The sequence below is a fragment of the Loa loa genome, assembly GCF_000183805.2.
Source record: "Loa loa unplaced genomic scaffold supercont3.36, whole genome shotgun sequence".
NCBI classification, from domain to species: domain Eukaryota; kingdom Metazoa; phylum Nematoda; class Chromadorea; order Rhabditida; family Onchocercidae; genus Loa; species Loa loa.
In genome coordinates, this window is record NW_018108216.1 from 228,092 (window position 1) to 255,868 (window position 27,777).

At 34.2% G+C, this 27,777-nt stretch overlaps 6 protein-coding genes across 6 annotated transcripts in view; 3 read left to right on the top strand and 3 right to left on the bottom strand.

Annotated features, from left to right (window-relative positions):
- Positions 1-19: 19 nt before the first annotated feature.
- On the bottom strand, positions 20-6,230 carry LOAG_01058 (hypothetical protein). Its single transcript, XM_020445637.1, has 10 exons — positions 5,870-6,230; positions 4,391-4,670; positions 3,608-3,801; positions 3,306-3,424; positions 2,956-3,190; positions 2,575-2,889; positions 2,135-2,435; positions 1,639-1,856; positions 1,353-1,520; positions 20-1,165 (listed from the first exon to the last, which is right to left on the bottom strand). Exons 2-10 carry the CDS (start codon positions 4,602-4,604, stop codon positions 962-964), a joined length of 1,968 nt encoding a protein of 655 aa, XP_020303926.1. The 5' UTR covers positions 4,605-4,670; positions 5,870-6,230; the 3' UTR covers positions 20-961.
- A 287-nt stretch (positions 6,231-6,517) lies between these two features.
- Positions 6,518-6,712, top strand: LOAG_01059 (hypothetical protein; the record flags this gene model as incomplete). The annotated part of the gene is made up of 1 exon (XM_003136599.2): positions 6,518-6,712. One exon carries the CDS (start codon positions 6,518-6,520, stop codon positions 6,710-6,712), a length of 195 nt encoding a protein of 64 aa, XP_003136647.2.
- Positions 6,713-9,329: 2,617 nt separating this feature from the next.
- On the top strand, positions 9,330-10,699 carry LOAG_01060 (hypothetical protein; the record flags this gene model as incomplete). Its single annotated transcript, XM_003136600.2, has 3 exons — positions 9,330-9,529; positions 9,987-10,142; positions 10,493-10,699. Exons 1-3 carry the CDS (start codon positions 9,386-9,388, stop codon positions 10,697-10,699), a joined length of 507 nt encoding a protein of 168 aa, XP_003136648.1. The 5' UTR covers positions 9,330-9,385.
- Positions 10,700-11,366: 667 nt separating this feature from the next.
- On the top strand, positions 11,367-13,892 carry LOAG_01061 (hypothetical protein; the record flags this gene model as incomplete). The annotated part of the gene is made up of 6 exons (XM_003136601.1): positions 11,367-11,423; positions 11,859-12,129; positions 12,383-12,559; positions 12,750-12,908; positions 13,259-13,352; positions 13,622-13,892. The coding sequence occupies 6 exons, from the start codon at positions 11,367-11,369 to the stop codon at positions 13,890-13,892; spliced, it is 1,029 nt and encodes a 342-aa protein (XP_003136649.1).
- A 1,159-nt stretch (positions 13,893-15,051) lies between these two features.
- On the bottom strand, positions 15,052-21,272 carry LOAG_01062 (guanylyl cyclase/natriuretic peptide receptor; the record flags this gene model as incomplete). The annotated part of the gene is made up of 16 exons (XM_020445638.1): positions 15,052-15,280; positions 15,605-15,702; positions 15,830-15,922; positions 16,023-16,246; positions 16,524-16,657; positions 16,793-16,938; positions 17,524-17,695; positions 17,843-17,951; positions 18,044-18,126; positions 18,291-18,378; positions 18,893-18,967; positions 19,088-19,209; positions 19,615-19,774; positions 20,060-20,166; positions 20,409-20,509; positions 21,208-21,272. The coding sequence occupies 16 exons, from the start codon at positions 21,270-21,272 to the stop codon at positions 15,252-15,254; spliced, it is 1,806 nt and encodes a 601-aa protein (XP_020303927.1). The 3' UTR covers positions 15,052-15,251.
- A 3,309-nt stretch (positions 21,273-24,581) lies between these two features.
- LOAG_17048 (hypothetical protein) overlaps positions 24,582-27,777 on the bottom strand; it is a gene marked incomplete at its 5' end in the record, with an annotated part of 9,884 nt that continues 6,688 nt past the window's right edge. Inside the window, 6 exons of the mRNA XM_020449709.1 lie at positions 24,582-25,140; positions 26,371-26,468; positions 26,634-26,747; positions 26,875-27,122; positions 27,283-27,403; positions 27,465-27,590. Of these exons, the coding sequence (XP_020306730.1) occupies positions 24,979-25,140; positions 26,371-26,468; positions 26,634-26,747; positions 26,875-27,122; positions 27,283-27,403; positions 27,465-27,590 (869 nt within the window). The 3' untranslated portion in view covers positions 24,582-24,978. The remainder of the gene's footprint in view (positions 25,141-26,370; positions 26,469-26,633; positions 26,748-26,874; positions 27,123-27,282; positions 27,404-27,464; positions 27,591-27,777) is intronic.

Below are 27,777 nucleotides of genomic sequence, written 5' to 3' on the forward strand. Positions count from 1 at the left end.
ATGGAACACCAAAGAAAAATCCAACAACAAGGTTTATTCAACCGACCAAAAAAGAACATGCTGACAATACTGATTAATAGACGCCCCACAAACCGGTAAATAATTTTAAAAAAAGCCGAATTTTTAATTACGAACAACGTTGTTTCCGTTAGATATTCAGTGAGGAAACATTCATTCACCAAGTGACATAAAAAATTTGGTTTTTGGAAAGCCATACTAAACGAAACAATTCAGCTTCAATTCACACCAAAGATATATTCAGATGGTTCATAAAAACGATTGGTAATGAAGCAGTCCACGAAAAAATAAAGTTGAAAATTCAAAGCAAAAATTGGATACAAACAGCTATCGAGAACAGTTTTAACAGTGACGATTTTCAGCTGTTTTTCGTCATTTTAGCTAAAAGTCACCATGATTTTAAGGAAAGATGATGACTGGTAAAATGGAAAGCAAAAGAAAGTGATGCCAAAGACTACAAAACCACAAATAATGCACCTTATGACTCCTATTCGGAAGTGATCCATAAGAAGCAAATTGTTCATTGGATTTGTCCATATTTTTTAAGAGAATCAATAAAAAAGAAAAAATAGGAAAAAAACCAAAATTGTCAGGGTAAATATCCCGTTAAAATTACGACGTTTTTTAAATTTTCCGACAAATCTCAAAAGTCCGGAAAAAAAAACAATCGAACATGGCCCATTAAAGAAGTGGCCAACTTGCAATTGCTTAAAAAATACGAAACCTAGTGGTAACTACAGTGGTCTTATCAATTCTAACCGCTACAAATAAGAGATGCCGCAATAAAGATAGAGTAGTAGTGAGCATAAAACGTGGGTTTTACTGAGGAAAAAGACAATAAACCTGAGTGGGGCAGGGTGTGGTGTAAGAGATACTAAGCAATTTTTAAAAAAAGTTGAAGTTGAAAAGTTAAGAAAAAAGAATAAATCGACGATTTCTTTCTTCAAGGATTTTGACCCTTCGAAGATGCCAACACCGATGCTGCCTCTGAAACTTTCGATTGTAACAGTTCCTCGTTCTCGAGCATCATCAGCAACTCTGAGTTGTCCATTTCAAGCATCATTCCGGTTATTTTACCAACATCAGGACCCTGATAGATGCGCTCAATGAGCGGATAAATACGCTCACCAAGCATTTGCTTTTGCTCCTGTAAGTAAGCTTCATGATTTTTACATAATTCGGATGATTTAAAAAGGAACAAACCCTTCCATTTCATAAAAAGCACTTTGCAAAAATTCGCATCATCAGTTTCGTTCATAAACCGTCACATTTGGAATTTCACAGATTTTAAATCAAGTTTACTGCAGGAAATATCGAAGAATGCTAAACCAAACCTGTGGAAGAGCCTGTGCAAGCATGTGAGCGGTCAACGGTTCTTGACCCTGAATGACAATGCTGTTCTGCTGCGATTGTACCTGACCTGGACGTCCAGTAATGGCACTGTACGATGAATACATCATTTGTCCTTGGCTAGGTTTTCCCGGTTGTGCTTGTCGTCCTCCCTAAAGGATATTTGGATAATCCTATAACCAAGTAAACACAAAGAGTTAAGACTAACTCCTAATTATGTAAAAATAAAGAATTAATCAGATGTCCAAACGAATACTAATAAAAACGCACCATCTGTTGCGAGCGTGTACCTTGATTTTGAACCATAGCACCACCTGCAGCCATACGTTGCGCCTGCGGACCTCCACGCGTAACACCAGCCTGCGCTGGTCCATACTGACCCTGCTGAGCTCGCATAGCCACTGCAGCAGAGGAAGCTGTTGGACGAGTACCGCCTCTGCCACCCTGCCCATATGCACCACTCTGGACCATATATGGCGATTGTACACCTATGAACAACGTGATCGATCATGTTAGATAATCGTATTCGATTTCACAGTACTGTACAATAAATACATCACCAATGTGTTCTTTTGCGATATCACTGATATGCAGTTTGTCTCCATAACAAAAGATAATACTCATGCATTAGCTTAAAGCGAAAGACGAAAAAAGAATTCGTAAACCTGCTTTTCCGTAGCTCTTCCGACATCATATTTTAACGTAATCAAAACTAAACCGAAAATCAGTCGCCACATCATGCTAACATTTAATATCAAAAATATACCAAATCCAGCCGCTGCGCCAATCGTATTCCATCTTGGTGTTGTTCCGCGCATTTGAGCACCAGGAATAGTTGCAGTTGGCATAAAAGCTCGTTGATTCTGCAACGTCGATGAAACGAAAAACCCACCAGTGCCTGGTGTGTAAACGGTCCCAGGCATGCTACCAGCATTATGCATACGAATAGATGCAAGACGTTGCATATATTGTGATGCTAATTGTGCTTTACGATCTTCCTTGCGCTGTGCCAAAGCAACGTACAAAGGCTTCGTACACATCATCTTGCCATTCATTTCAGTAACCGCCTAAGAAGGGAAAATACAACGACCTCAAGAAAATAACAATGTATTTCAGCCATTATGTAATGGAACACGTTACAGTCAGTGGTAGATGTGGTATACATATGAAACATTTTGTAGAAAATCATAATTTTATGAAAGCTACCTTTGTCGCTTCATCCGGTTTTTCAAAGCAAACAAAACCGAATCCCTTAGAACGCCCATTATCGTCGCACATAACCTTGGCTGAGGTGATCTTTCCATAGGCTTCGAAATTCTGTTTTAAAATATCGTCGTTCACCGTGTCATCCAAATTTTTCACATACAAATTGACTCCTTGATAACGCTGCATACGTTCAACCTTTTGCTGTTCGTAGCGGCGTTTCAGCTCCGCAGAGCGTTCATTCTTCTTTTGTGCACGGCAAACATAGAGTTTACGTTCTGTTCCCGGAAGCTCATATTCGTGCATCTCTGTTACAGCCTGAAAATTCAGGACAAACAGTAAGTAACAGTAATTATTATATCTACCATCCTGTTTCTAAATTACCTTTTCGGCATCTTCCGGATTTTCGAATGCAACGAAACCAAAACCCTTTGACTTGCCATCGGCATCTACCATAACAGCTGCGCTTGTTATCTTTCCAAATTTGGAAAATAGTTTTTCCAGCGCTTCTTTATCTAGTTCATCAGCAAAATTCTTTATGTAAACATTGGTAAAACGACGAGCCGTTTCGCCCATTTCACGCAGACGTGCCGTACGTGGTTGGAATTTGCCCACATACCTAAAAATGACTGATGGAAAAAAGAATACATATTACAGCTCTACATTTTTGGTCAAGGGGGGCACAACTATTACTTTTTCTCCGCAAAAAAAAGAATAAAATGATGGAAACGTACACTTTTTTTCCTTCCAGAAGCATTCCATTCACTTTTTCAATTGCCTTCTGAGCGCTTTCCTCAGTTTCGAAATGGACAAAACCGTATCCTTTGCTATTCGACTCCTCATCATTAGCAACCTACAAACACCATAATTACTGCAAAGAAAAAATTCTCGACTTCAAAGATAGTCAGTTTTAACTTAAACTATGCGAGTACTAGTAATGTTATGTTTCTATATACAACTTATGTTCCTGGCCAAAGTGTGATGCTAGAGAGACACCACCAGTTGATAAATTACGAAGTATTTTTCACAAACAAACCTTGCAACTCAGGATATTCCCAAACATCGAGAATGTATCGTAAATGGCCTTATTGTCGATACTTTTGTCTAGGTTTTTGATAAAAATATTGCCAGCACCCGAACGACGCATTGATGGATCACGCTGTGACCACATGATACGAATAGGTTTGCCATACATCATATCAAAGTTCATCGTATCCAAAGCCCTCTCCGCTACAAATAAGAATCAATGTAAGAAGGAAGTGAAGCGGAATTACCCACTTCTAAATTAATCATATTATGCGGCATAAGCATGAGATCTGGAAAATAAAGAGTATTTGAATGACATTTCATTAAGTTTTCTATAATGAATATCTATGGTAATTCCGTCCAATAGTGCAATAAAAGAAATGGACGACTTTTTTGTTATGCAGTTTTAATCCATAACCCAATGGTTTTCAAACATTCATCTTTGGTGGGGTTTGTACAACATGTAAAAAGAGATACAAGACTGAAAACCATTGGATATGAATTAAATAAATAAAAAAATTAAATAAACCGATAACATCAAACCTGCTCGTCAAGAATCAATTTCACCTTCCAAGTACGCTATTTAATGATTGTAAGCTCTTACAAGGAGCTCATAAAACTCGAATTAGATATATTTTCCAGAATTTTCTAATAAAATAATTCATTCGTGTCAATGTACAAATAGCTTAACTCAGAATGTGGTTTCACTTATTGATTAGTATTAGTTAAAATCTGCAGGGTGAGAAGCATAAATACTGCTTAAGCAATTTTCTGCTGGACAAAGATAACTAACCATCGGCCGGCTGTTGAAAGTTGACATAAGCATAACCCAGCGAGCGTCTCGTGATTGCATCACGGCATACACGAATGGAGAGTACTGGACCGGCACTGCTGAACTTTTCAAAAAGCATTGCTTCAGTTACATCCGGATGCAAATCTCCAACATAAAGTGAAGCCATTGGATATGATGGAGTCATACCAGCACCAGCTGTTGCTACTGTTGCCATTTCTAATTTTCTTTTGTTCTATTCACTAAATTTGCTACTGGCGACCAATTTATACCGTTATCAAATCTGAAAATTCATTAATTAGATCTCGCATGATATATACCTAATCCTGAATAAGTCCTCCTTGTTTACAAATTTCTGGACTGCAATTGAGAATCCTTGAAAAGGCTCTGAATTTATAAGTCAACATCCATCATTTATCGGCATGTATTGAAACAACAAGCGAAACACAGAACTGGATAATGCCTCTCAAAAATCACCATTGTACACAAAATATTATTTCAATAGTCACACGACAATTATATACTGGGAATGAAGTCTCTCTCCTTTCTCAAAATCCACTCCAGTGCATCAAGCGAAACTCACACCATCGACCAATTAAACGAGAAAACCGAAAGAAAATAAAGAAACGACCTTACGCTTCCCACCTTCAACAGAATGAAACGTTCAAAGTGGAGAGACATCGAAATTAAACATTGGTTCTACAGCATCAAAATTTGCATATCAGACTTCCGAATCATATGCAAATTGATGGAAAGAGCTTGCGTCCTGCAGGTTTGGGCATACTTTTTATAAGGAAAATGAAATATTACGCTAACTATCGTATACATGCGGACATTCCACGTTTATCCATTCAGTTGGGCTGTATATAAGGACCAGTGGCTTGAATTCAATTAACCATACTTATAATGGGGCAGATTTCAAACAAAACTATAGATATTTGTTCAAAAAAGGAGAGTGAAAATAAGGAAGAATGGTAGGTAAGAAAGAATGGTAATTTATACAAAAAAGGTAACATATGGAAGTAAAAAGTCATCGTTCTGGGGAGTTGAAGAGAGACAGCAGTTTATTAAGACTAATGTCAAGCATGGCTGGAAGACAAAGTAAAGAAATAACACAAATTAAAAGATCACGCTAAACAGTGCGGTCAAAAAGATTGAGGGAAGTGTTTTATACGAGTCACATCGTCATTCTTTTATGCAAAGCTAATACTAAGCCACGAAAAATATTAGTATCGAAAAAGATACAATTCAGAGCATATGATACTTCCTATTCAGGAAAAGCAAAAAATATGGGCGAAATTTAATCAAAACAAAATAATCCAACAAATAACAGTAACAGCCTGACATAAACTGAAGAAGACAACTCAGATTACAATAAAGTGAGAATTAAGGATTAGATATTATGAGGGTGTAGCCTTAAGGAAGAAAGATAAATGAAACTGTCAAATGTAAAAGTAAAAGCTGAAAAAGATATGAACAAACCTTGCGTAGAAAAAAGTGGCAACCGATCAGCGTAGCAGTTCGAAATCCTTCGTTCACCTTTTTTTGTAACGACTTTTTGAAAGTTTTGTAGTTTTTTTTGGGGGGTGGATTTTCTGACGGATAGACAGAAGTTTTGGGTGATTTTTCAACAAATTTTTATGATTTTTTTTTGAATTTTTCAAATAAAAAGCGAGCAAAAGAGACAAACAGGGATGCGACCCCAGCAGGTATGTCACAACACACTGCACACCTCGATGTCGCCCTTTGAGCAGACAGACAGATGCAGACACTCGCACAGACCCACCCTTTATACCTTTCACACGCCACCTGCTCACTACCCTATGACAATGCTTCCCTCCCCAGGCTCCCGCAACGATTCTGTAGCGCTCGGACCAAACGATTTTATGCTATCGCTCTGATATGGAGGGGGAAGTGGAGGTGTTGCGGAGACAGAGCAAAGAGGTAAGGGAGCTGTGGAGGTGGGGATCTCTGTTTTCCAGTCCCACTCGCGTTCTTGCTTATCATTTTTAAAAACTTATCCAATTTACCCTAAATCTTGAGTTTGGCTTAATGCCAGCAATATTAGTCACATGGCAAATTGCCAGATCTGGATAATTCAAACAAAGGCGGGAGAAAAAAGAGGGAGGGATGCGTGGCCGTGGGAGGAGGAGAGGAAGGAGAAAAGGTCAGGGATCAGCGGAGGAGGGGGTACGGTCGGGAGTCGGTGAAGGGAATGTTTCAACGGCGGGAAAACCTGGAAATCTCATTCTTGGATGTCAGCCTCCGCTTCCGCAGATAATCCGACTTCGCCCGACCATCCAATGTCCTTCTGTACTTTCATGAATCGCACGATCTAGACAAGTTGGAAGATGTTTCCTGTAAGATCCGCACTGTCTTAGCAGTTACGAAGTAATTGCCGAATAGTCATTGCATATTAAAAATTCGCTCTTCAATTTATTTATATTCGAATTTCAAGATTTCGGTTCAGTGCGGATGTACTTGATTTCATTATCTTTACCCTAATGGCTCGTAGAAAATCGTTTTCATCTGTTGATTTCGGTAGTCGACTGCTTGGATCCTTTCTTATATCAGTAAGGTAAGGGAATATGAGGGAAGTTATACAAACGATCAACAAGAGAAGGTTAAAAAAATAATGAAAAAAGCCGTCAACATACTAGTCTAACGACGTTGTTGTTCAATAGGTTGAAGCTTGCTGTCCGAGAATGCAAAAGTTTGGATGAAGTGCACCTTACTGTTAACTTATGGGATCAGATCCTTGAATTCCTATGCGATTATTATTACATTTGGTTAGCATATCATGAATGACAGGTGCAAATTTTACATCCCTTCACAGCCGAATTATTTCCTAGAGCTTTAGGACAAACCAATCTAAACATTCAAGAATCTTGTCGAACAATGCCTGCATTTCATTTTCTTGGGATGTTCCAATTTGGCTCATTCCGTTTAACAAAGATAAATTTAACAGAAATGCCGTACATGTCATGCAAATCAGTTTTCAGGATATACTGGTTTGCATACTTGCGTGCTAGATACAGAATATTTTATAGTAGACAGTGTCTTACATCCCTCAACCTTCATTTTTGGTTAGAGTACAGTGTTAGCAAGTGTGGCAAAATTTTAGTATGCATGGATTGGTTGTTGAGAATGCTTTAAGGTATATTCTGCTCAGCTATAATATCTTTGTTGAACTTAACAAACTTTCTCTAAACATTGTGTTACTGAAATTGTCATGCTTAATTAGGCTTTGGCAAAAAGAACGAGAGATTTAAAATAACTAACGCATGACTGATAGCCATAATATAAATCTATAAAAATGATAGGATACTCCTGTCCATATACTTCGCAAAGTTTTCTTAAAGATGGTGAACTATACCTGAGTAGGATGAAGCCAGAAGAGACTCCGGTGGAGGTCCAAAGCGATTCTGACGTGCAAATTGATCGTCTGACTTCGGTATAAGGGCAAAAGATTAATCGAACTATCTAGTTAGCTGATTCTCTCTGAAGTTTACCGCAGGATAGCTGGAGTACATAATGAAGCAGTTATATTCGATTAGAAGAATTGTGGGACGAAACATCATCTATTCTCAAACTTTTAAGTATGCTTTCTCGCTCGCAGGCCATTTTTAGTAAGTGGAACTGACGCTGTGGGGTGAACGTTGAGTTTAATCACACAAACAAATCATTCAAATGACATCGAGTTCAAACTGCACGATAAGATGATTAATTCAGTGAAGAACAGCTCGAGATTTGATTCATAAAATTCATTTTGCTTATTTTACACTATCTTGATCATGCCTTTATTTTTATTACGTAATTATCGAATTAGTTCCTACATCGATGTCGACGAGGATTAATTAATCTTTACTAGCCATTTCGAACGTTTTTCTAGAATTAATTGTTACTAACTGTTTCTAACGCATAGATGAAATGTTCTTACTGCAGTGTTTCACGGGGAATCGATTCTTGTTGACAGTGGTTCATCTTGTTTTTATTAGTGATCCAATCTATCTTTATTGGACACTGGTCCCTGAATGAATTATCCTAGTCGTCCTCACTAATTTGTTTTCCCGCTTGTTGCCTTGGAAGAAAAAAGATCGTAGACGAGTGCGAAGTGATCGGGTGAAAAGAATTGATGACGAACGACAATTTACTACACGTCATCTCACAGCATCTCCCCCATATATACATGTATATATATATATCTATATATTTTACGTTCATATGAGGATAATATTGAAAATTTTATATATATATATATATATACCTTTTTGACGATAAAATGCGGTCTCTTTACATACTATATGTAAAGAGACTTTACATATACATACTTATAGGTCATAATTCTTGGTCTCGATATGTCTCTTATCTTTTCCTTCTTTCCAAGTCATTCAGAAGTTGTTTTCAATATTATCCTCATATGAACGTAAAGTAGACTGCCTTTAGGTTGTGCCATCTAGGTTATATCCTTTGGTGCATATCTTTACCTAGCAATCTTTCTCTTTCCGATATGTCCTCTAATTTCAAGATTATGAAGAAAGTTTGGAGAAATTATTCTACAAGTGTCATTCCCTCTCTGTATGCCATCAGTAGATAATTCACACCACGTAGTCCTTTATTCTAACCCTCACTGTTGCTTCCACTACGCATATTCCTGAACCTCCAAGGTATTTTCAGATTCCTTGGCATATACTAAACTTGTTTCTTTATTTAATAAATTGAATTTTATTTGTCCGATGGACAGCGAAATGGTGGATTGATAATGCTTTTATGTCCATTAATTTGGTTTGAATTCTCTGTTAGCCGCGTGCATAATAAGATTTGGATGCTTGTTTTGAACTTTGTTATAGGCATTGAGTGTTTTATTTATTCTCTGCAGCACTTATTTTATTGAATATATGTATATATATATATATATATATATATATATTATATATACGAAGTTTTAGAAAGTCATTAGTTTGTTGCAAAATTGTTTGCTGTCGATAGTGATCGCACATGGGGCAGAAAGGCACGACATGTCCTGTCACAAACACAACTGTTTCTGCTACAACCAGCTTGAGACCGACTGTACCAGATAGACAAGCTTTTCAACAGGCACTGCGTGAATGTAATCAGAGTATTAGCGAAACCGTTGCAAAGGTTACTTTTATCCCTCATTGCCTGGTTTTCTTGGCTTTCAGTTGTTTCAGTCATCGAAGTCTCAATGTTGACAACTGTGCTGTTGATGAAGAGCTTAGCTCTTTCAGATCATTTTGCACTAATTCTTGAATATGTTTCTTAGGAATTTTTGAATCTTTTGCGGTTTCAGTTGTTCATCCACTACAAATCTGTACAAAGTCCTGATCTGTGCTTTCACTGACAATAGTAGGAGTGTGATGTTTTCAGTTCCTATACATTTGTATCAAGTTTTATCCATAGTGCATAATGCAGAAGCAATAACTATGGATGATTGGTTATACATCTTTTTATGCTCACTTCCTATGACGTTTATTTATGAGGGCTTAATTTTAAAGATAACGGACATTTTAAACTAGTTCGTGGAGTGATTTTTTGAATGCGTTTGTCATTTTCTGAGAAAATTATCTTTTATTTGTAGATCGACGGAATTATCGGAAAGAATAATACTGCTGGAACTTTAACCATGTTGAAACAAAGCAAGCAGGAACCTCGCAAAAGAAGAGAACAATTGAAGGTTGAGGCTGATGGGATGAAAATTGAAATTAATGAAATCAAAATGCTGCTCGCAGAAAAGGTTAACGGTTGCTTGATACTGTGAAATCCATGCTTTCCTGCTTCTTAAATCTTGAAAACTTTAATGATTCATTCAACAAAGATATATCAACACAGTGAAGGGTTTTCGGATAACGAAAAATAGTTTGAAGTTCACAAGTTTATTCTTGGGTTTTTCAGAAACTTGCCGGTTAACATTTCTTTTGGGATCTATTGACTTGTTATATTGTTTTTATGAAAGGAGAATGTTGAAGAAATGAGCCGTTTACCGAAACATAAGCAACCATATATACATTTATAAGAATATTTTAGTTCATCTAGTGATGAAGCTTGATTTACATATAATTTAATCATTATATGCAAAGTTTGCAGAATGCATTGTTGTCCGATATAGAAAACGATCTGGTCTATAGGGACGAAAGCAGATTGACAACACGTTTGAAAGAGTTGGAGGTTGCATACTCTCAAACGAAGTTCACTTCTAGTCGTACTGAAAAAGCGCTCATCAAGGAAATCGACAAATTGAAACGAAATCGAGCCAAACTAACGCAAGTTTATCTAATTATTCCACTGATTTAATTTCCGTTTAAAAAAAATTGAATAATCGGTTAAAAAGGATATTCATGTTCAGTTTTACGTGATACTTTAAATACGAAAAACAGCTTCGGCATTAGCTGAAGGCTTGTGTAGAATTAGTCATTGTCTTGAGTTGTGATTAGGACAGTCCAAAGAAGCTTGAGAGGAAAGAAAAAAGAGGATTTTCGTGAGAAAAAGACTGATTAAGCAGATGGAAATTTGTGACGCAATAGGTATAAGATATCTTAGTGATGTAAATTTTCGATTTGCAGGTGTCAAATTAGCAGCATAAGTAGACCATAAAGAGATAAGGTGAATGGTTTGCTAATATCACTACATGGGAAAAATCCATAATATACAACGTGATAGCAGTAGATACATAATTTATAAGTCAAATCACAAACACATAAGTTGTAAAAGTTCGTTCGTGCTAGTGATATTGAGATCACCACTTTCAAACGCAAGACTGATGTGCATGGTCGAAGTAACTTACCGGATCGGCATATATTCAGCTGATCTTATCGGTTTTAGTTTTGGTGTTTTCAACAACTCATAACATTAATTTCGTTCAGAACACTCATAAAACATTTTCTTCTTTTTTATTTCATGGATTCAGTGTTATTTACTGCTTGCACCACATAACTCGTTCTTTAGGAAATATAATACTGTCATGGAAGAGAAACGGGTTATACAGCTCCAATTATGTGGAATCAATGAAAGGCGTAGTGTATGTTGCTACACATTCCATCTCTTTATCGGAACTTTCACTAATTCTTAATATTGTGAAGTTTATTATGCTTCTCAGCCCTTCCGGCGACTTTGTCCTTTCGATGAAAACAAGTGGAGTTGGTGGATAGTTACAACAGGAAGAGGAAGGTGTACATAGATTAGTTTATTGTTTAATGTTGTGGATTGTCAGTAAATTTTGTCACATACTGTTTTTCAGAGATTTTAAGTGTTAGTTCCCTCTCATTTTGGTTTCTTTTTTACGTGTTGCTGTTTTAGTCCCTTATTTCATTCCTTAATTAGTAGTAGTAAGTAGTAGTATACAGTTCCATATTTCCATTTAGTTCTTTCACAGGTTCGTAAAACCTTTATGCAGTAATAAAATCAAATTTGTGAAATATTTTTGCAAAACAATAATGAGAAGGACATATTTTAGAATTTGCTGAAGTCAATCCGTGAAATAACAAATCAGCTTGATAACACTGATCGATATATTAGACAACAAAGGCGGGATTTCTTACAGCTTAAAGATAATCTATGCGATTTACATGCTAAAAAAAAGAAATTGGTGGATAGTTACAACAAGAAGCGGACAGAATACATTGATTGGTCAAATAGAAATAAAAAAGATATGCAATGTTCTTCCATAATTTGTTTGAACTATCCATATCCAGCGACATATCCGGCGGCTCATCGCCACCAGTCTTGTGAGTTTTCTTTTCCCCATTATCTAGAATTTACTGTTTTTTTTTTTCATTTCTGTAGGTAGTTTATAGACGTAACATTGATTTTTCGTATTGCTTCTTAAGGAATTTAAGTGATTCGATTTTTTCATCAGTTAAAATTAACTTGGTTTTAGCGTGTGGCAATCTTTTAATTTTTTTCAGAAGATATTTTGTTGAAACTGTGAAAGATTTTGTACTATCATGAGTTAAACACTTCACACCTCTCCTAGTTTAGCTGCTGATTTTATTGACGAAGAAACGTTGGAACCGTTTTATGAACAGAAGATGGCTTGTAAAAGACTGATCGAGTATCTAACTTCACTGCAATCACGAATGTCCATGGGGTGTCCTTCATCAGCTTACGATACAACAGATAAAACATGTAGGCAGATGACAGCTGATGGGAGCGAAGGTTGGCGTTTGTTCCAATACAGTCACATTTTTCCTTTCATTTGATTTCATTTTCGGTGTTTCATCCTTTCCATCATATTTCTATTTCCAATACAGACTTATTCCTGAAAAAAGACAAAACTTTTTTTAGCTCTTGTTGCGTAGCATCATTTATCAAAATGTATCAATATTATTTGGCAATATCTTTTCAGATTCAGCTGAGGAATACCCACCATCTTTTTCCTCATTGAAAACGCATTCATCATTACCGGTTCGTACCACAGTTGAGCAGGAGTTGGGAAAAGAAACATCTCTTATTAACATTTTGAAGAAAAAGAATTGCAAAAAAATCTTCGAAGAAACCGTGTCAGGTATTTTCTGAGTTTTGATTGAGTATCATTTCACACATGATGACCATAAAGTCACAACTTTTATTAAATTTGATTTCATCCCTTTATATATATATATATATATATGTATCCATTGCATAATATATTAAACATTTGGGAAGAAGATTATATTAAAATGTTAGAGTTTAGTTCATAATAATCATTAAGAATCCAAGAATTGGTACGCTATTTTCCTCATGAAGTTGCTTTGTTACTTTATCTAAAGTGTTTATATTATTATGTTTTTCTTTCTTTTTTTCTTAGTTTAACTTAATTTCATTTTTCTTTGCAGAAAATAAATCATCCAATGCAAATGTTATGCTTCTTTAAAGAAACTGAGATACCGATACCTCAAACTTATCGCGAAATTGAGAACACATTGAATATGGTGCGTATATTACTGAAACAATATCAAGAACAGACAAAGTAAGAGGGTTGCATTCTGCATGTTTCTGCGTTTGACTTATATCATACATTTCTGTTCGTTATACGATTTCTGCGTCCATAAAACCTAGGGAATACATTTTTTTTATTTTTGACTGTTCATATCCTGCTGTAGTATACTTTTTATATTAAATTTCTGTAATTCATCAATTTTGGGATTCCTTGTATCACGAAAGGAAGCTATAGTCTTAAACGCTAACTACAGTCTATTACTTTATGCTCATTACTATCTTATCAAGTTTTGTTTGCAGCGTTATTATTTGGGACGAAAGTGATTATGGACAGTTACCTTCACTTAGTGAAAGCGAACACACGGCGGATTCAACTTGGAATGGTTCAACAGACACATCCGATCGAGGAAGCGTCTTCAATATTCATACTTGCTCCTCTTTCGACCTCACAACGCCGGTGCAAGAGAGACCTGAATCTTTTGCAACAGATCTTTGCAGCCAAAAATTGGAATTTGCAGCTCTGTTATCAATTTCTGATGAAGGTTTCGCAAGTAAAAATTCTACTCATTAGAACAATCTTGTTAATTTATGGGGATTCTGGCGCTTTTTTTTTGTTATTTTAATTTGACAGGAACTGTTATAAGTGCGGATTTTCGTTATCTTAAAACCGTTTCTAGTAATTTTGTAGATTTCTGATTTCTTTTGATAGTAGCAAGAAAGTTCAGTATTGTAAATCATTTAGAACATAAGCAAACTTGTGTAGTATACCTGTATTCATCTTTGTAAATCATTTTTCCTTTAGTAATTTTACTCACTGGTACTTGTCTGAGAATTATAGTCCTTTTATGGGTTAGGATTGTTAATGAGCCACGGTTGTTTTACTATTCTTTTCGGTTATAAATTATTTCATTGCTTGCTGATAAAATACGATATAGGGAATATTGTGAATAAGCAGCTGCTTGCAATTATTTTTACTAGTATGCTTTTCAAAAGAGAATGCATTCTTCTCAAGAAAACATGCAAAAAAATTCTCAAGAAAACATGCAGTATGATCAACATTTGTCAAATATTGTTGTATCATCAAAATTTATTGAGGTGAATTACTTCCAGAAATATTACGTTATCATATCGATTCATTGCTTGTATTGTATGCTTAATTAGTTTATGAATTATGTTTTATAAGTCTAAAAACACATGGTATGGATTGCGGTTGGGGCTATCTCAAAATTCAATTTTAGCTTTGGAAATATTGGATTTCGTAACTGTTTTCCGAATGGTACTTGTTTTTTACATTTATTATGATTTTAGAAAAATGATTCGATCATTTCGTGGCTCGGTAGGTGTGCATTTTGTGTTTTGATCGAGATTTCGGAAATGTACTTATATTACCCGATTCCCTAATTCAATGGAAGTATATATCGGAACCTCCTTCCAGAAGAATTTTAGTTTAAACACTTCTCTTGCAGAAATGTCCACCAAGATTTGAAGTGCTCTGTGGGTGGGACTAAGTCACAGAGGCTGTTTGGGGGGTTTGAATAAGCTAGATAAGGGAAGAAATCCAAGTAAAATATTAGGAGAGCAGTGAATAGGTCCCAGCTATTCTGGGGAATGTGTTCACACTCCGATTAACTCCAGTTTTTGAAACGGAAAAGTTTACAAGTACAGAGCTCAAAATGGTAATCACGCATAATGCATTGTTCGCATGCGAAAACGATAATGCGGGATTCCGGGAGAAAGTTCATCTTTTTTTTTCTTCAAGATTTTAGAATTCGAATCGTACTTGGTCATCATATAATCTAACTTGGAAGATTATCTATTGCAACAGCAAATTTATGGTAGAAATGCACATCAAATGACTGCACAAGCACTAGATCCTTGGAGGTCAGCCTTAGCTGGCCGAAGTGCGGAAGGTATTGGAGAAGGCCTCTGTTCAACTTTTCCCGTTTCTATGATCGTTATCTGAAAGATTTTCGTATAAAGTGCTAGTGGGTGATTTAAAGCTCTGATCATCTACATTCAGTTAATTTCAAGTTCAAGACTACGCACTTTTGTAACAAACATATTTTTATGTTTACCTTACAGGGACTTTCGTTTTCAAATGAATTTTTTATGGCTTTATACAATTCAAAGTAACCATCAATGGATTGTCCCGGTTCTGCAGTTATGGTTCCATTCACTAAAGATAAGACAAGAAAAAAAATCGTGCCGGATTTTTCAGCTCGATGCAAAGACTGATGAAACAAACGTTTAGTAGGGCACACATTTCCTAAACTTTTTTCTGACCGTTTTTTTCCAGAAAATAAGTGCGCATCCGACCAACGTCGATCTCGATAACTCCTCCATCGACAAATTTAAGGAATTTATTCGTTTGCAGTGCCGAACTGGAAATATGTTAGAGTTGTAGAATAGAACTAGATTAAACCAGTAAAATACTAGGTGGGAAATAATGATATTACATTCACTTGAAACTAAACATAATAATTAAATTAAAATTTGAGCGAAGCATGCTTCTTGGCCGTTTCGCTGACATGAATTCTTCGCGGCATACCATTCGATTCTAGTTTACGGGCTACTGAAACTGTTCTCCCAAACAAGCAATACCTGAAAATGCAAAATAGTGTTCGCATTCAATACTTTGCCATTGCTTTACTTGATGTGAAGTAAATTAAATAGAAAGTTACTACGTTTTTGAATCACCAACCGAGGCATTTTGAATCCAACCACTCCAGCAAAAACCGGTCCAGTGTGAACACCCACACGGATCTCAAGTGGTATATCAGTTCCTGGACGCTTCACTGACTTTACTTCTATTTGCATACCAATTGCCATATTTAAAATACGTTCCGAATGATCGGCGCATTGAGTGGGAACACCACTAGCGACCACGTAAGCATCACCAATAGTTTCAACCTTATAAACGTCGTTCTAGAAGATTAAAATAATGGAATCTTATGAATTCAACAATGACAGGCAAAGCATTCAGACGCTTCATACATTGCAAAATCTTGACCTTAAAAGTGCGACAAGTTCAAAAGTTTCTGAAGGTCTGCTGTAAGCCACAAAATTGCAACTCAAATCTTTTAAAAAGCAATCAGAAAGTTACAAATTTCTAAATTATTTTCATGTCTAATGTCCAAGTTTGCAAATAAATGAACAGACTACATAGTTAAGATTCAGAAAAGAAAACGTAAAAGATACTCACAATTTTAGCAATACGATCAAATTTGGTGTATAGTTCATTTAACATATTGAAAACATCATAAGGTGCACATGCAGCGCAAATTTTTGTGAATTTTACAATGTCGGAAAAGAGAACTGTTGCTTCTGTATATTCATCTGAAAATTTCCAAACACTGAACAGTGTGCCGTCTTTCAGTTCCTTTATCTAAAAGATCTCGTTTTCTTTCATGCTAGTTTGCAATCATCAGAAGAAGACTGTCAAATACGAAATTAAATATAATTAATTTTTACGTGCTTGAACCGTTTCACCCCTGCGAAGAATTTTAGCAACAAATGGAGGCAATAATTCATAGAGGAGCTTTTCTGATCGATATTTCTCAATAGTAGCTTTTTCGGTTAGTTTTTTCAGACTGCTTTTTTGTTCTTCCAACTTTTCACTACAAAACACTTAGCTTAGTAAACAAATAGAGCATCAATGAGAATTTTTTGAAGTATATCAATGTTTAGGCATTTCTCCATGCAGTGGCACGTTTTAAACTAATACACTACTGTAATATCATCATTTCAACTTTTATTTCCGTTTTAAACTTCGAACTTTAAAACTACTACTAATTTCAAGCAGAAGTGATAGTGAGCAGCTGCAGAGTTAACAAACGCAATCTCAAAATTTTATAGTTTTCTAATCACCAATTTTCTAGATTTTCCAAAATATTTCAACATTATATCATCGCTTACAACGATTTCGAATCTTAAACGAAAGCATATAATACGAATTAGACAGCATACTGCACTGCTAATCAAAAAATAATCATTCTCTGAACTGAGTTAAATGTTCCATTATCATTCGGTTTGAAATTGAAGTTAGTGTGACTGTTAACGTATGTAAATCAAAGAATATTATAAACTTATCGTTGCTTTCTGATAAGATAGTTGCATAGAATCATCCATAGCAGCTAAAGAGTTACCAAATTTGCTATCCGTTACGATAGTTTTCAACATGCAAAAGATCAAAATTAACAGACGTGTGTTTAATTTGGCAGAGCCTTAATTGATTAACCATGACAATATTTCGAATTGCATCATGCAGTTGCATGTCGCTAATGTATAATTTTCGTTGATTAAGATGGGTGATGTTGGATACGTCTAGCGAGCACATATAAATAAAGTTTCCATTTGACAGTAATGTCATCGATCCTAGTAATAGATTATTCTGTTTAACTCTTAATCTATCTAATCAAATTTTATCGTTTAATTCTATTAGCAATAATTTTTCCAACGATCAATAATGTATTTATTACCAAAATACCAGAAACAAGTCATGCATTTTCGAAATGAAGCAACCTTTTAACACGATCGGTTGTGAACCAATTTCACTGTCAATGGTATCATTTAATGTTAATACGAATATATTGTTTAGAAAAGCCAGCAAAGATTCATAAGTAAATGGTGTCTGAAATACAGGCTCAATTACTGTAATGAATAATCCTACTTCTTAAATAATTAAAGTATTTCAGGATTACTGTTTTCTGAAATTTTACTTACGTTAGGATAGATAAGCTGTACAATATCAGTCAGCAAAGTTATACCGCATCTCACCGATGGTACATACTTTTTGATAAAAACACCTGGAAACAAAAAGTGGAATCATGATAATTAAGATTATTTTGGATTTTCAATCCACCAGATACTTTTATTTAAGAAGTTATCCCCTAATAATTCAAAATAAACATAACTTTTACTTATCATTTACCAAACAACCATTAGAATAGGAAATACTCGAAGAATTTACCATGGTGCAATATTTGGAATTCTTTACTAAAACAAATGTGATATGGAAAAATAATCGCAAATTCGTTTAGCGATAAACCACACTGCTCCTTAAATTTCATTTTGTCTTAATATTATATTGTTGATTGAATGAACATACGTGAAATACACGTCTCCGTAAAAACTTGCAACTTCCATCTTCTAAAATCACATATGGATATTGTCATTTTAGAAGATGAAAGCTACAAGTTACACAGAATGCCGTAATGCACAAAGTAACTTGATGACATCTTGAATGAAACGTCATCATCAATCAGGTTTTTTCACTGTTGAAATTCGACTATATGTAAAGTGTGACTTCGTTTTAATATTTCAATAGATATTAGATTATAATTAATAAGCAAATTTCGCTTGTTAATATTTATCAAAGAAAGAATCATTATATCAGTTTAAGAATTTGCAGGCGAACTTCAATTGAATGGATAGAATACATGAAAATAAGTATTTCGCATATTTCTGGAAAAAATCATTGGTGATTGATTATCAGTTGAAGAAACAAAGAATAACCCTTGCTTGCTACTTGACTGAAATTTTATATTTTATTAAAATTATAGCAAAATTCACATTTGACTTTGTGTCTTGCAAAAAATTGGTTAGCGAAGGATTCACAACACTCAAACTGCGCTTATCTTCACCCTTCTGAAATTAATTTCAGTTATCCTAGCAAAATACTCCTTGCACCGCAATTTACAAAAATCATTTTGGATTTCTAACAGTTCATTTCAGTAGGAAAAAGTAATAGGAAACTATTGAGAAAACCCCAGTAATTGTAAACATGATGTGTTCTTTGATGGTTGAACTAAAATGCTCTCGAAGACGGCTTTCAATAGTTATTCCAACTTCAATCCCAAATATTCGCTTTGATACTTCATGAACAATACCTGAAAATATAGAAAGATCTTTGCTCGCAAAAATCTCTCGACTGAAATCATACAGAAATCACTAACATTGTTTTTTTTTCTTCCACAATTCTAAACTTTTTAAACTCTTAAAACTTCACTGTTAATTTTATCATATCATTAGTGAGTACTTTTATAATGACACATCTTTGCAAAGTGTCTAAATACAAAGGAAGGGAAGAGTGAAAAGGAATTTTGGATGCTGTGGAATGTAGAGGAGAATATTTTGTTGAAAGATGAAAGAACGTGAACTACGTTTAAATAGCGTTTACTAGTCAGCACATAATATCTTTTAAATAAATAAAAACAAACTCAATTCAGTGCTCATTAATGAGAATAAGTTAAAATTATAAATTACGGTTGAAACGTATAATAATTTGGTGACACCTTTGACAATTCCCGGAAATCCTGTACGTGATGAATAATAGTGCAACAGCAGACTACCATCACTATTACATTCACAGCGAAATAATGGACCACGTAATTTCATCGAGAAGGCGAACTGGTCAGCAAAATAATACACTCTGTCCAAACTATTCAGGAAACCCTTCAAGTAAATGAATTACTAAATAATTTTACAGGAAGTTAATTCACTAAATGAGCAATCCGAGAATAGAGTATTGAAATTTGATTTCAAGCAGTTAGACCAATGAGGATTTCTCAAGTAAATTGAACTCAGTTTTTTGGAATCCTTTCTAGAAATCAATTGCATGAAACATTTGAAGTTTTTTTGAGACCTAATTTTACTTAGAATCTACAAACCTATCATTTTTCCTTTTTTTCGAGGGAAAATTTCACAGCTGGAGATAAATTAAGTTTTGAAAAAGAATACTTTGAGATCGTAGGCAAGTGCTTGCAAAAGTTCATCCCATCCAATCTTCATAACAAAGTGTACAAAATATGCGCCAAAAGCTTCCCAAACCGCATCCAACGAAAGATCTAAATTATTTTCAAAAATTGGAAAAAAGTGCTGCATGGACATTGAGCCTTTTAATGACAATTTAAATCATCCAGAATTGAACGGTGGCTCAGAGAATTTCTTGTAGAACAAAATCGAGGGTTTTATTTCTGTAGACTGAAGTAAAACTCATTTAAATCAAGTCTCCTGATCTCAAATCATGAGAAAAGGTCCTTTTCTGTTTAATTCGCTCGAAAATATCTGGAAACTTGAAAATACATACTTAAAACATGGGAAATAGCACGAGTTAATTCCATTGTTACTTCGTCGTCATAATAACATGTCAACATACATTCTTCGCCTTCTTTCAGATGACAAGAATTTCTGCAATTGATCAATTATAATAGATGTACACAATGAAGAATAAAGAAAGTACTCACTATTAATGAAAGCAACTTGGCTTCTAACCTTGTAAAATTTCATTCTTTAGCTTTACTTAGTCGGTAGAAAATTTCATTTCGAAATTATTATGATAGATTTATATTTCTTATCCTTCAAATAGTTATTAAAAAATTTCTTTCTGCTAAAAATGATTCCTCATTTGCTTTTTCCAAAATGCAGAAAGAGAGAACAAAACAAAGGTTTAAATTGGATTACAAAAATGCATCCAAAATTCTTGGAATAATACAAATGATTTTGGAATTTGGATTTTCTAGAATAATGAAACTAAGAAATTGTTATGTTCCTCAGTAAAATCCAGTGCATTCTGAAAATCACAATGTAAATTCTCAAATATTGTGAAATGACAATTGCAAGATGGAGATAAAAGCAATGTTACATGATTGCTTTCAGGTAACTTTGAACGACAACAGTCTGCCTCATCATTAATTATTAAAAATCTCGATAAGAAAATAATAACCACAAATTCATGTAAGAAAAATATTGAAAAAACCTAAGAAAATCGAAAGATTCATTTTTAATTGTTGTCAAAAAATTTTCTAACAAATAATATTGGCACGCGATCCAATAAATTTTTCTCGCACGCAACTTTAAAAGATATCCAATCTTTGGAGTAAGCTAACCGTATTCGTTCTGGCCTCCCCAAAATATTCCCTCTATTTACCTTTCCATTCAGTTGTTGATCCATGAATTATTACTTTTGATCACACTTTCGAGAAAAACAAGTTCCTTTTGACTCAGAAATATTCAGATTTTGAAACATATTAACCTAGGAATAGTAGACGTTGATTATTTTATCTCTTAATGAGTTATAACTTTTCAAACCAATTTCTTTAATTAGATGCCGAAGTCATTTCCATAACGTGGGAATCAATACCAAAGATTGATGGCGATACAGAAGCTCAAAGATATTTCAAACACAACTATTGATCTTGGATGGAAAAATACCTTTTAAATTGGCATGCATCAGCTCTGCCAGAGCTTTTTTTCCTTTTTTTAACCCGTGACCTTTAGAAGCCAGTTGAAAAGAAAAAATTGTGCTTTCAAACAAGACTACTTCCAGTAATTTGAAGGAATTTGAATGAGATTCTGAATCGAAATAGAATAAAATAATGAATAAAAGTGGCCGAGTAATTAGATGAGGTAACTCCAATAAATTATGTTAAACGAAGTAGGAATATAGAATGACAGTGATATTTAGCTTACTGAGAAAAGAATTTGACAAGGATTATTAACCCCTAGTAAAAGCGACATTAAAAACTTACAAAATCTTCAACCATACATCTCCGCCGTATTGTTCAAAAATCATTCGACGAAAACATTCATGGAACCAACCGATCTAAAATGTGAAATAACATAAACTGTCAAGAAACCAGTGCACTAATACACTCCATGCCAGACTTGGTCTAACATCTCAAGAGACTATCAGATCTTTAATTGCTTCATGTAATTACTTACTGATTATTACGGTGAAACTCAAAATTAAATTTGGTGCAAATTACAAAAATGAAAAAAAAAGAACGTAGATAAGAAAAGAAAATGATAATAAAGAAGTAGACAAGAGAAAAGTAATTCAATAACAACTTGACTGAATTGATTTATTTCATCATAATAACAAAATATATAGAGGACGAAGCTAACCATATTCGCAGCAATGATAGGAGCAAAGTAGACTGATGATAGCAATGTATCTAAGTGCCGATATAATTTTGAATCAGTCACTAAAAATTATTTCCTTTACTTATTTGATAAACAAGCATGTCTCCAGATCATTCTCTTCAATGACAGATAGATCATATCTTTGCATGCTAGCGAGAAAACATCGGAATTACTTAATTATTTATTTGGTATTTATGTCATTTAAGCTTTACTTCATTATAAATATCTTGATTTCTTTTATAGATTATGCGCAAATTTAGAATAACAGTCGTATTAATTTAGCATAAATTTTAGAGCCATGAGATTGTTATATATCTATATAACAATCTCATGGCTCTAAAATTAATACGATATATAACAATTACATATATATATATATATATACTCTAAAATTAATACGATATATAACAATTACATATATATATATATATATATATATATATAATTATGACGGAGGTGTTCCATTTATACATGAAAGAAGCTTTTCGTTGTCACTATACCTTTATTTACATCCAGTTCAATTTATCACTACCTTAGGTTATATTGTTCTCGACTGAAATAATTGTGAAGGTTGTTAGTTCAGGTTCGTAACAGACCAAATTCTAAGAATCAAAGTCAGCAAATATTCGAAGATGAAAACCAATAAAATTATTTAAAATTTCGAAAGGAACAATTTCCCATCAAATTAATTTCTGCTCAGATGAGTAACGCTCCATGACAAGCAAGAATAACTACATAATCCGAGAACAAAAACGGTTGGTTCATAAGACTCTAAGGTAAAAACTTCGAGAAAAGAAAAGAAAAGTGAAAGAGTCATGTCTTTTCATCCTTCAAAATCTATCCACAAAAAAACCAAAGGATGCGAAACTGATGAAAGTAAGAACAAGGCTCTTTTAAAAGGTTTGTTAATAGGGCTTTATATTTCACATCAATAAATCCTTAGCATATTTTCATTTATTTTTCATAGTTTCGTAGACGAATTTCTTGCTATTAAGCATATCTGTTGCAAGGGGAAACCAGGTTTATTGTTGACCAAAGAATTTGAATAATAAACACGCAACTGGATTTAGGCTCAGATAAATACTTATACCAAATTCAGAGGGACTTGATTCAACCAAAAACATAGGTGAGAAATTTATGCAACGTTTCTTTGATTTTACAGTTACTTTTTCAAAGTAACAAAGTTGGAGAGTAACTTTATCTCCAATAGAAAAAATGGGAGAATTAAAAAAACCATATTGCAAGCAGTTAGATTGTTTCATCAGGAAGGTTAATTTTGGTAACCTCTCCGTCTTCTGACCTTAACAAGCTAACAGGGAAACTTTTCCTCTGGACCTGCCGAGGTTTTAAGAATCTCGCTGCACTCTAAACTACACAATTACTATTTTTCCGTGTCATAATAAAACTCTTAGAGAGAAGATATTAAACGAATGAAATCAAAAGAAAGTTGACTTTTTTTGACTAAACAAGTAACTTAATTGAATAAACAAGTCATTTTAGATTAAAAAAATTAAGAAAAGAATTCAAATGAAGAAGAAAAACAGAAAACCTAATTTCGAACTCACTTCAATCAACGAAAAAAGACAACTCTTCAACAGCTTCAACAGCCACTGTTAACACAAGTTTGCGACATGAATTTATTTAAAGTGTTAATTATTTCCTTGAAAGCTGAAATGATAATGAATCCAGTCGAAAACAATCATCGTAACATGGGATAAATGCAATAACAGCAAAGATGAAAAGATTTAAGAAACCATTTGCCATTTACCATTTATCGTTATTAATTTCTCATTAAAATTCAGCTTGCATAATTCATGAATATTCGTTGTGTCGGTGTTACTTAGTAGGGATGAATTCCTTCTAACATAAACAAATCAAAAGAGAAGGAAGTTATTGAGATGGAAACAGTCGATTATTTTAATTTTTGTCATTTTTTTCCCTATTAATGCAAATTTTTGTCGATTTTTTAATTAATGAACGAGTTCGGACAAAAAAACACTACTAAAATTAAAATCTGGCCCTATGAAGTGTATTCTCACAAATTATGTGAAAAGCGTTAGGAAACATTGAAACATAAATTTGAGTTATATCAGTATTTTCCGGTTCAAATCTCTTCATTAATCCTTTCCCAATGTTATATATATATATGATATTACACTGCCACTGTTTATAAACTTTAAAAAATACAATTTCACGCTGAATAACTGGGGAATAGCAACAAAAAGTGCAAGATGTCACCAGGGAAATGGGAATGATACTTCTCAAGAAACTAGATGAGAAATACCAACGAATTACTTCTCAAGAATAAGTAATTATTAGCAAAGTGTTCATTTCACATGGAATGTTTATCATAGGAATAGTTATATGGACAATGAACACAATAGTTATATGAGCAAAGTTCGATTTTCGACTTTGCATAACAACTTTGTAAGTAAAGACACTCAAAATCACTTATAGGAATTTGGCTATGCAAGGGAACAACGCTGGTGATGATCTGGAAGTTGCCAACAGGATGATACAAAAAGAAAACAGTTCAGTAATCGCCTTCTCGCCGTCTTTTCCTTCAACCGCTTACTTGTAGCAAAGACACGTTAGCTTCCTCCTTAACACATGAAAGACGTGAACGCGTGACACCCATAATCTCTCATTCTTCATGAATATGAATTTGAAAATAACAAAAAATGTCATTGGAAATCGATTAAACGTTCATCTCAGTTGATATCTCAGTTGATATCTCAGTCCTCAGTATCACAAAAGTGCGGAGGAGATTCGTTGAAGTAAGCAAGACAGATTGATGTGCCAGCTATGACACACTTCGCCATATTATTATTAACAGTCGAGACGATTAACGATGAGGGATCGGCAATGTTTAATAACACAGACTGCTGGAAGCTCAACTGAAACAAAGAGAAAGAAAGAAGAAAGTAACAGTATTAATCAGCGAAGAACATAATTTGTTCCATTTTCCATCACTAAATGAATTCGAAATATCTGATAAAGTATTCGCGCACGAAGACAAAACTTCAAATGGTATTTTGTTAACTCAAAATAAATGGCTGCTTCCGTTCGATTAAGTCTTTCAATTAGCAATCCCTCGTTTCTACCTATCTTGCACGTCCTTCGTAAATCCCTCAATTTTCATTTATTGTTTTTGATGGATTATCGATCAGCTAGGATAAATAATTCCCATATAACTATGTTTCATAATATCAAACTTATGGTATCTTCCAAGTTCTAAGTTAAGCTAATAGTGCTTTGGGATAACAGTAAATCCTGAAACCATGCGCTTGTACATTTATGAATTAAGGTTGTGAACTCGAACGTTGAAAGGCTGACCATTCAATGGTCAACATATATTTCTAGTAAACTGGTAACAGGAGAAGTAGGAATGCAAAACTGTTGGGAACTGTCACGCTAAGATATACTGATCCATTAAATTTTTTAAAACTATTTGGTTGCTGCTAATGACTTCTCGATGTCGATCTGAAATACGTCTTTCTTGAAACTAATAGACCTACTGGTAACTTTCTTAAACAAAGCAAGCATTCATGTTGAAGTGACACAAAGTGCTGCCTCATAGCATTACTGTGAGACTGTCGAAAACTGCAAACACCAAACATTTGCAAAAAAAAAAAAAGAAAAAAAGAAAAAAAAAAGAAAAAGAAAAAGAAGGGTTATTTCGATTCAAAAGTGGCGGAAAAATCCACAATTAACAGCTCCCAACAAAATTAGCTTAGATCAAGGACATTTCTAATTCTAACTGTTATCATATAATTTCATTGCCAAATGCTGAAATAATTACGTAATTTTTTTTGTGCGTTAAAGATTTTGTTTAAGCTATAATGTTTGAAATATCATGTTTAAAACAGCCATTTATTTTGAACCAACTTAGGAGAGTGGAAGGGACTTAATTTTCACTTCCATTTTCTTAAACCAAAAAGTAGATCAGAAAATTGACAAAAACCATGTTTATGGCAACCATTATCTGGAAACACGGGATCCATTCGTAATTTGATGCCCTATTTATTATTTCATTTCACCGAGAAAAACTACAAATTTTATCTAAACAAACAGATCATACATGATGGATAAAAATGTTCAGTACCAGAGAACTGACAATAACTTACCGTATGAAAAGTAGGAGAATAAAGGAATACTGCTAATCTGCAGTCTAATGCTACTGAAAATACCAAAAGTGATTGAGCAGTTCGATGAAGATGCAAATCTGCAACGGTTATTTCAAACCGAGACGAAAAAAAAAATGAAATTTCAAAATAATAAAAAGCGTAAACAAAAACGTCTCGCTTTTAAAATCCTATGTGAGCCCAACCCCTCAAGCACTTCCATAAGTTATTCAGGCTTCACTGGTAAAAAAGTGAAACAAACCCACCTGTACATGTGGCACCATGCCAACGGTTAACACTTTTCACGAACTCCCAATTTTTTTTTACTTGAAATATGCTGATAGTGCCAGATTCAGAGCCCACACCAACATACAAGAGTTCTAAAATATAAACGAAGTAATTGTTGATATTTAATAAACCAGAAACGTAAAAGTAATGGAAGTTTTGACTTCACTTACAAAAATTCAAAACTTCTAAAATCTTGAATTTGAATTAAAAAAACTTCACCATTTTCGTTGTACATACTCAATGCGCTTAGTCCACATTTTTCCACTTCGATTCTTTTATGATCTTTTATATCAACTAATTCCGAAAAATTCCAGATGTGTAGTATTCCTGCAGATGAGACAGCACCGCACACAAAGCTATCATTTAACGAAACGCAAGAAACTTTAACCATAATTCCATCACCATTAATCGATTCAAACAAAACTGAGGGTTTTTTTGCATCCAAAGTCCTGCTTAATTCGTAAATCCTTAAAAAGGAAAAACTTATGAAATTCCTCCACTGCGCTGCAGGAAATGATTCTAAACGATCGTAAAGTTCATGAAATTCTTTTACGCTGCAGAAAATTGATTCTAAGCACCGCATCAGTCAACCTATATCCGATTGATGTGACTTACAATTTTACTTACATTAGTCTTCCATCCGAGCATGAAATCAGGAATCGAATGTGAGGACTGACTGATATAAACCGAACACTTAGCAATCTACAATTTCCTTGCATGCGAGTGTTAAATAACTGCTGCAGATTCCCTGGAAAATATCGCACCTATTAAACGAAAATTAAGCAGATGAATGATAAACTGAAATATACCTGCTTCTAGATGCCAAATGAAAATTTCAGATTTTCCTCCAACGGAAATAAGGCATGAATTCATTGCATAAACACAGTATACTGAAGAAGAATGAGCTTGCAATCGCTGCAATACTTCAACAGATCCTGAAACCTTGTTTTAATCATTTTCCAAAATTTGAAAACCTGTAACTATTAGAAAACCATATCTGGTTTAAAAGCTTAAGAAAGCACTTTCCAAGAAACAAGTATTTTTATCATAAATAATACCGTTACAACACCTCATACCATCAACAGCTGCAAATAGAAAAAAAGAAACGAATTCCAACCTGAG

What these genes read in the sequence shown, in the direction of transcription:
- LOAG_01058 (XM_020445637.1), bottom strand. Translation starts at nt 4,604, where the DNA reads ATGGCAACAGTAGCAACAGCTGGTGCTGGTATGACTCCATCATATCCA. An exon ending in GGAATATCCTGAGTTGCAAG is followed by an intron (nt 3,425 to 3,607) that starts GTTTGTTTGTGA and finishes TGGTGTTTGTAG; the next exon opens with GTTGCTAATGATGAGGAGTC. An exon ending in ATCCGGAAGATGCCGAAAAG is followed by an intron (nt 2,890 to 2,955) that starts GTAATTTAGAAA and finishes CTGAATTTTCAG; the next exon opens with GCTGTAACAGAGATGCACGA.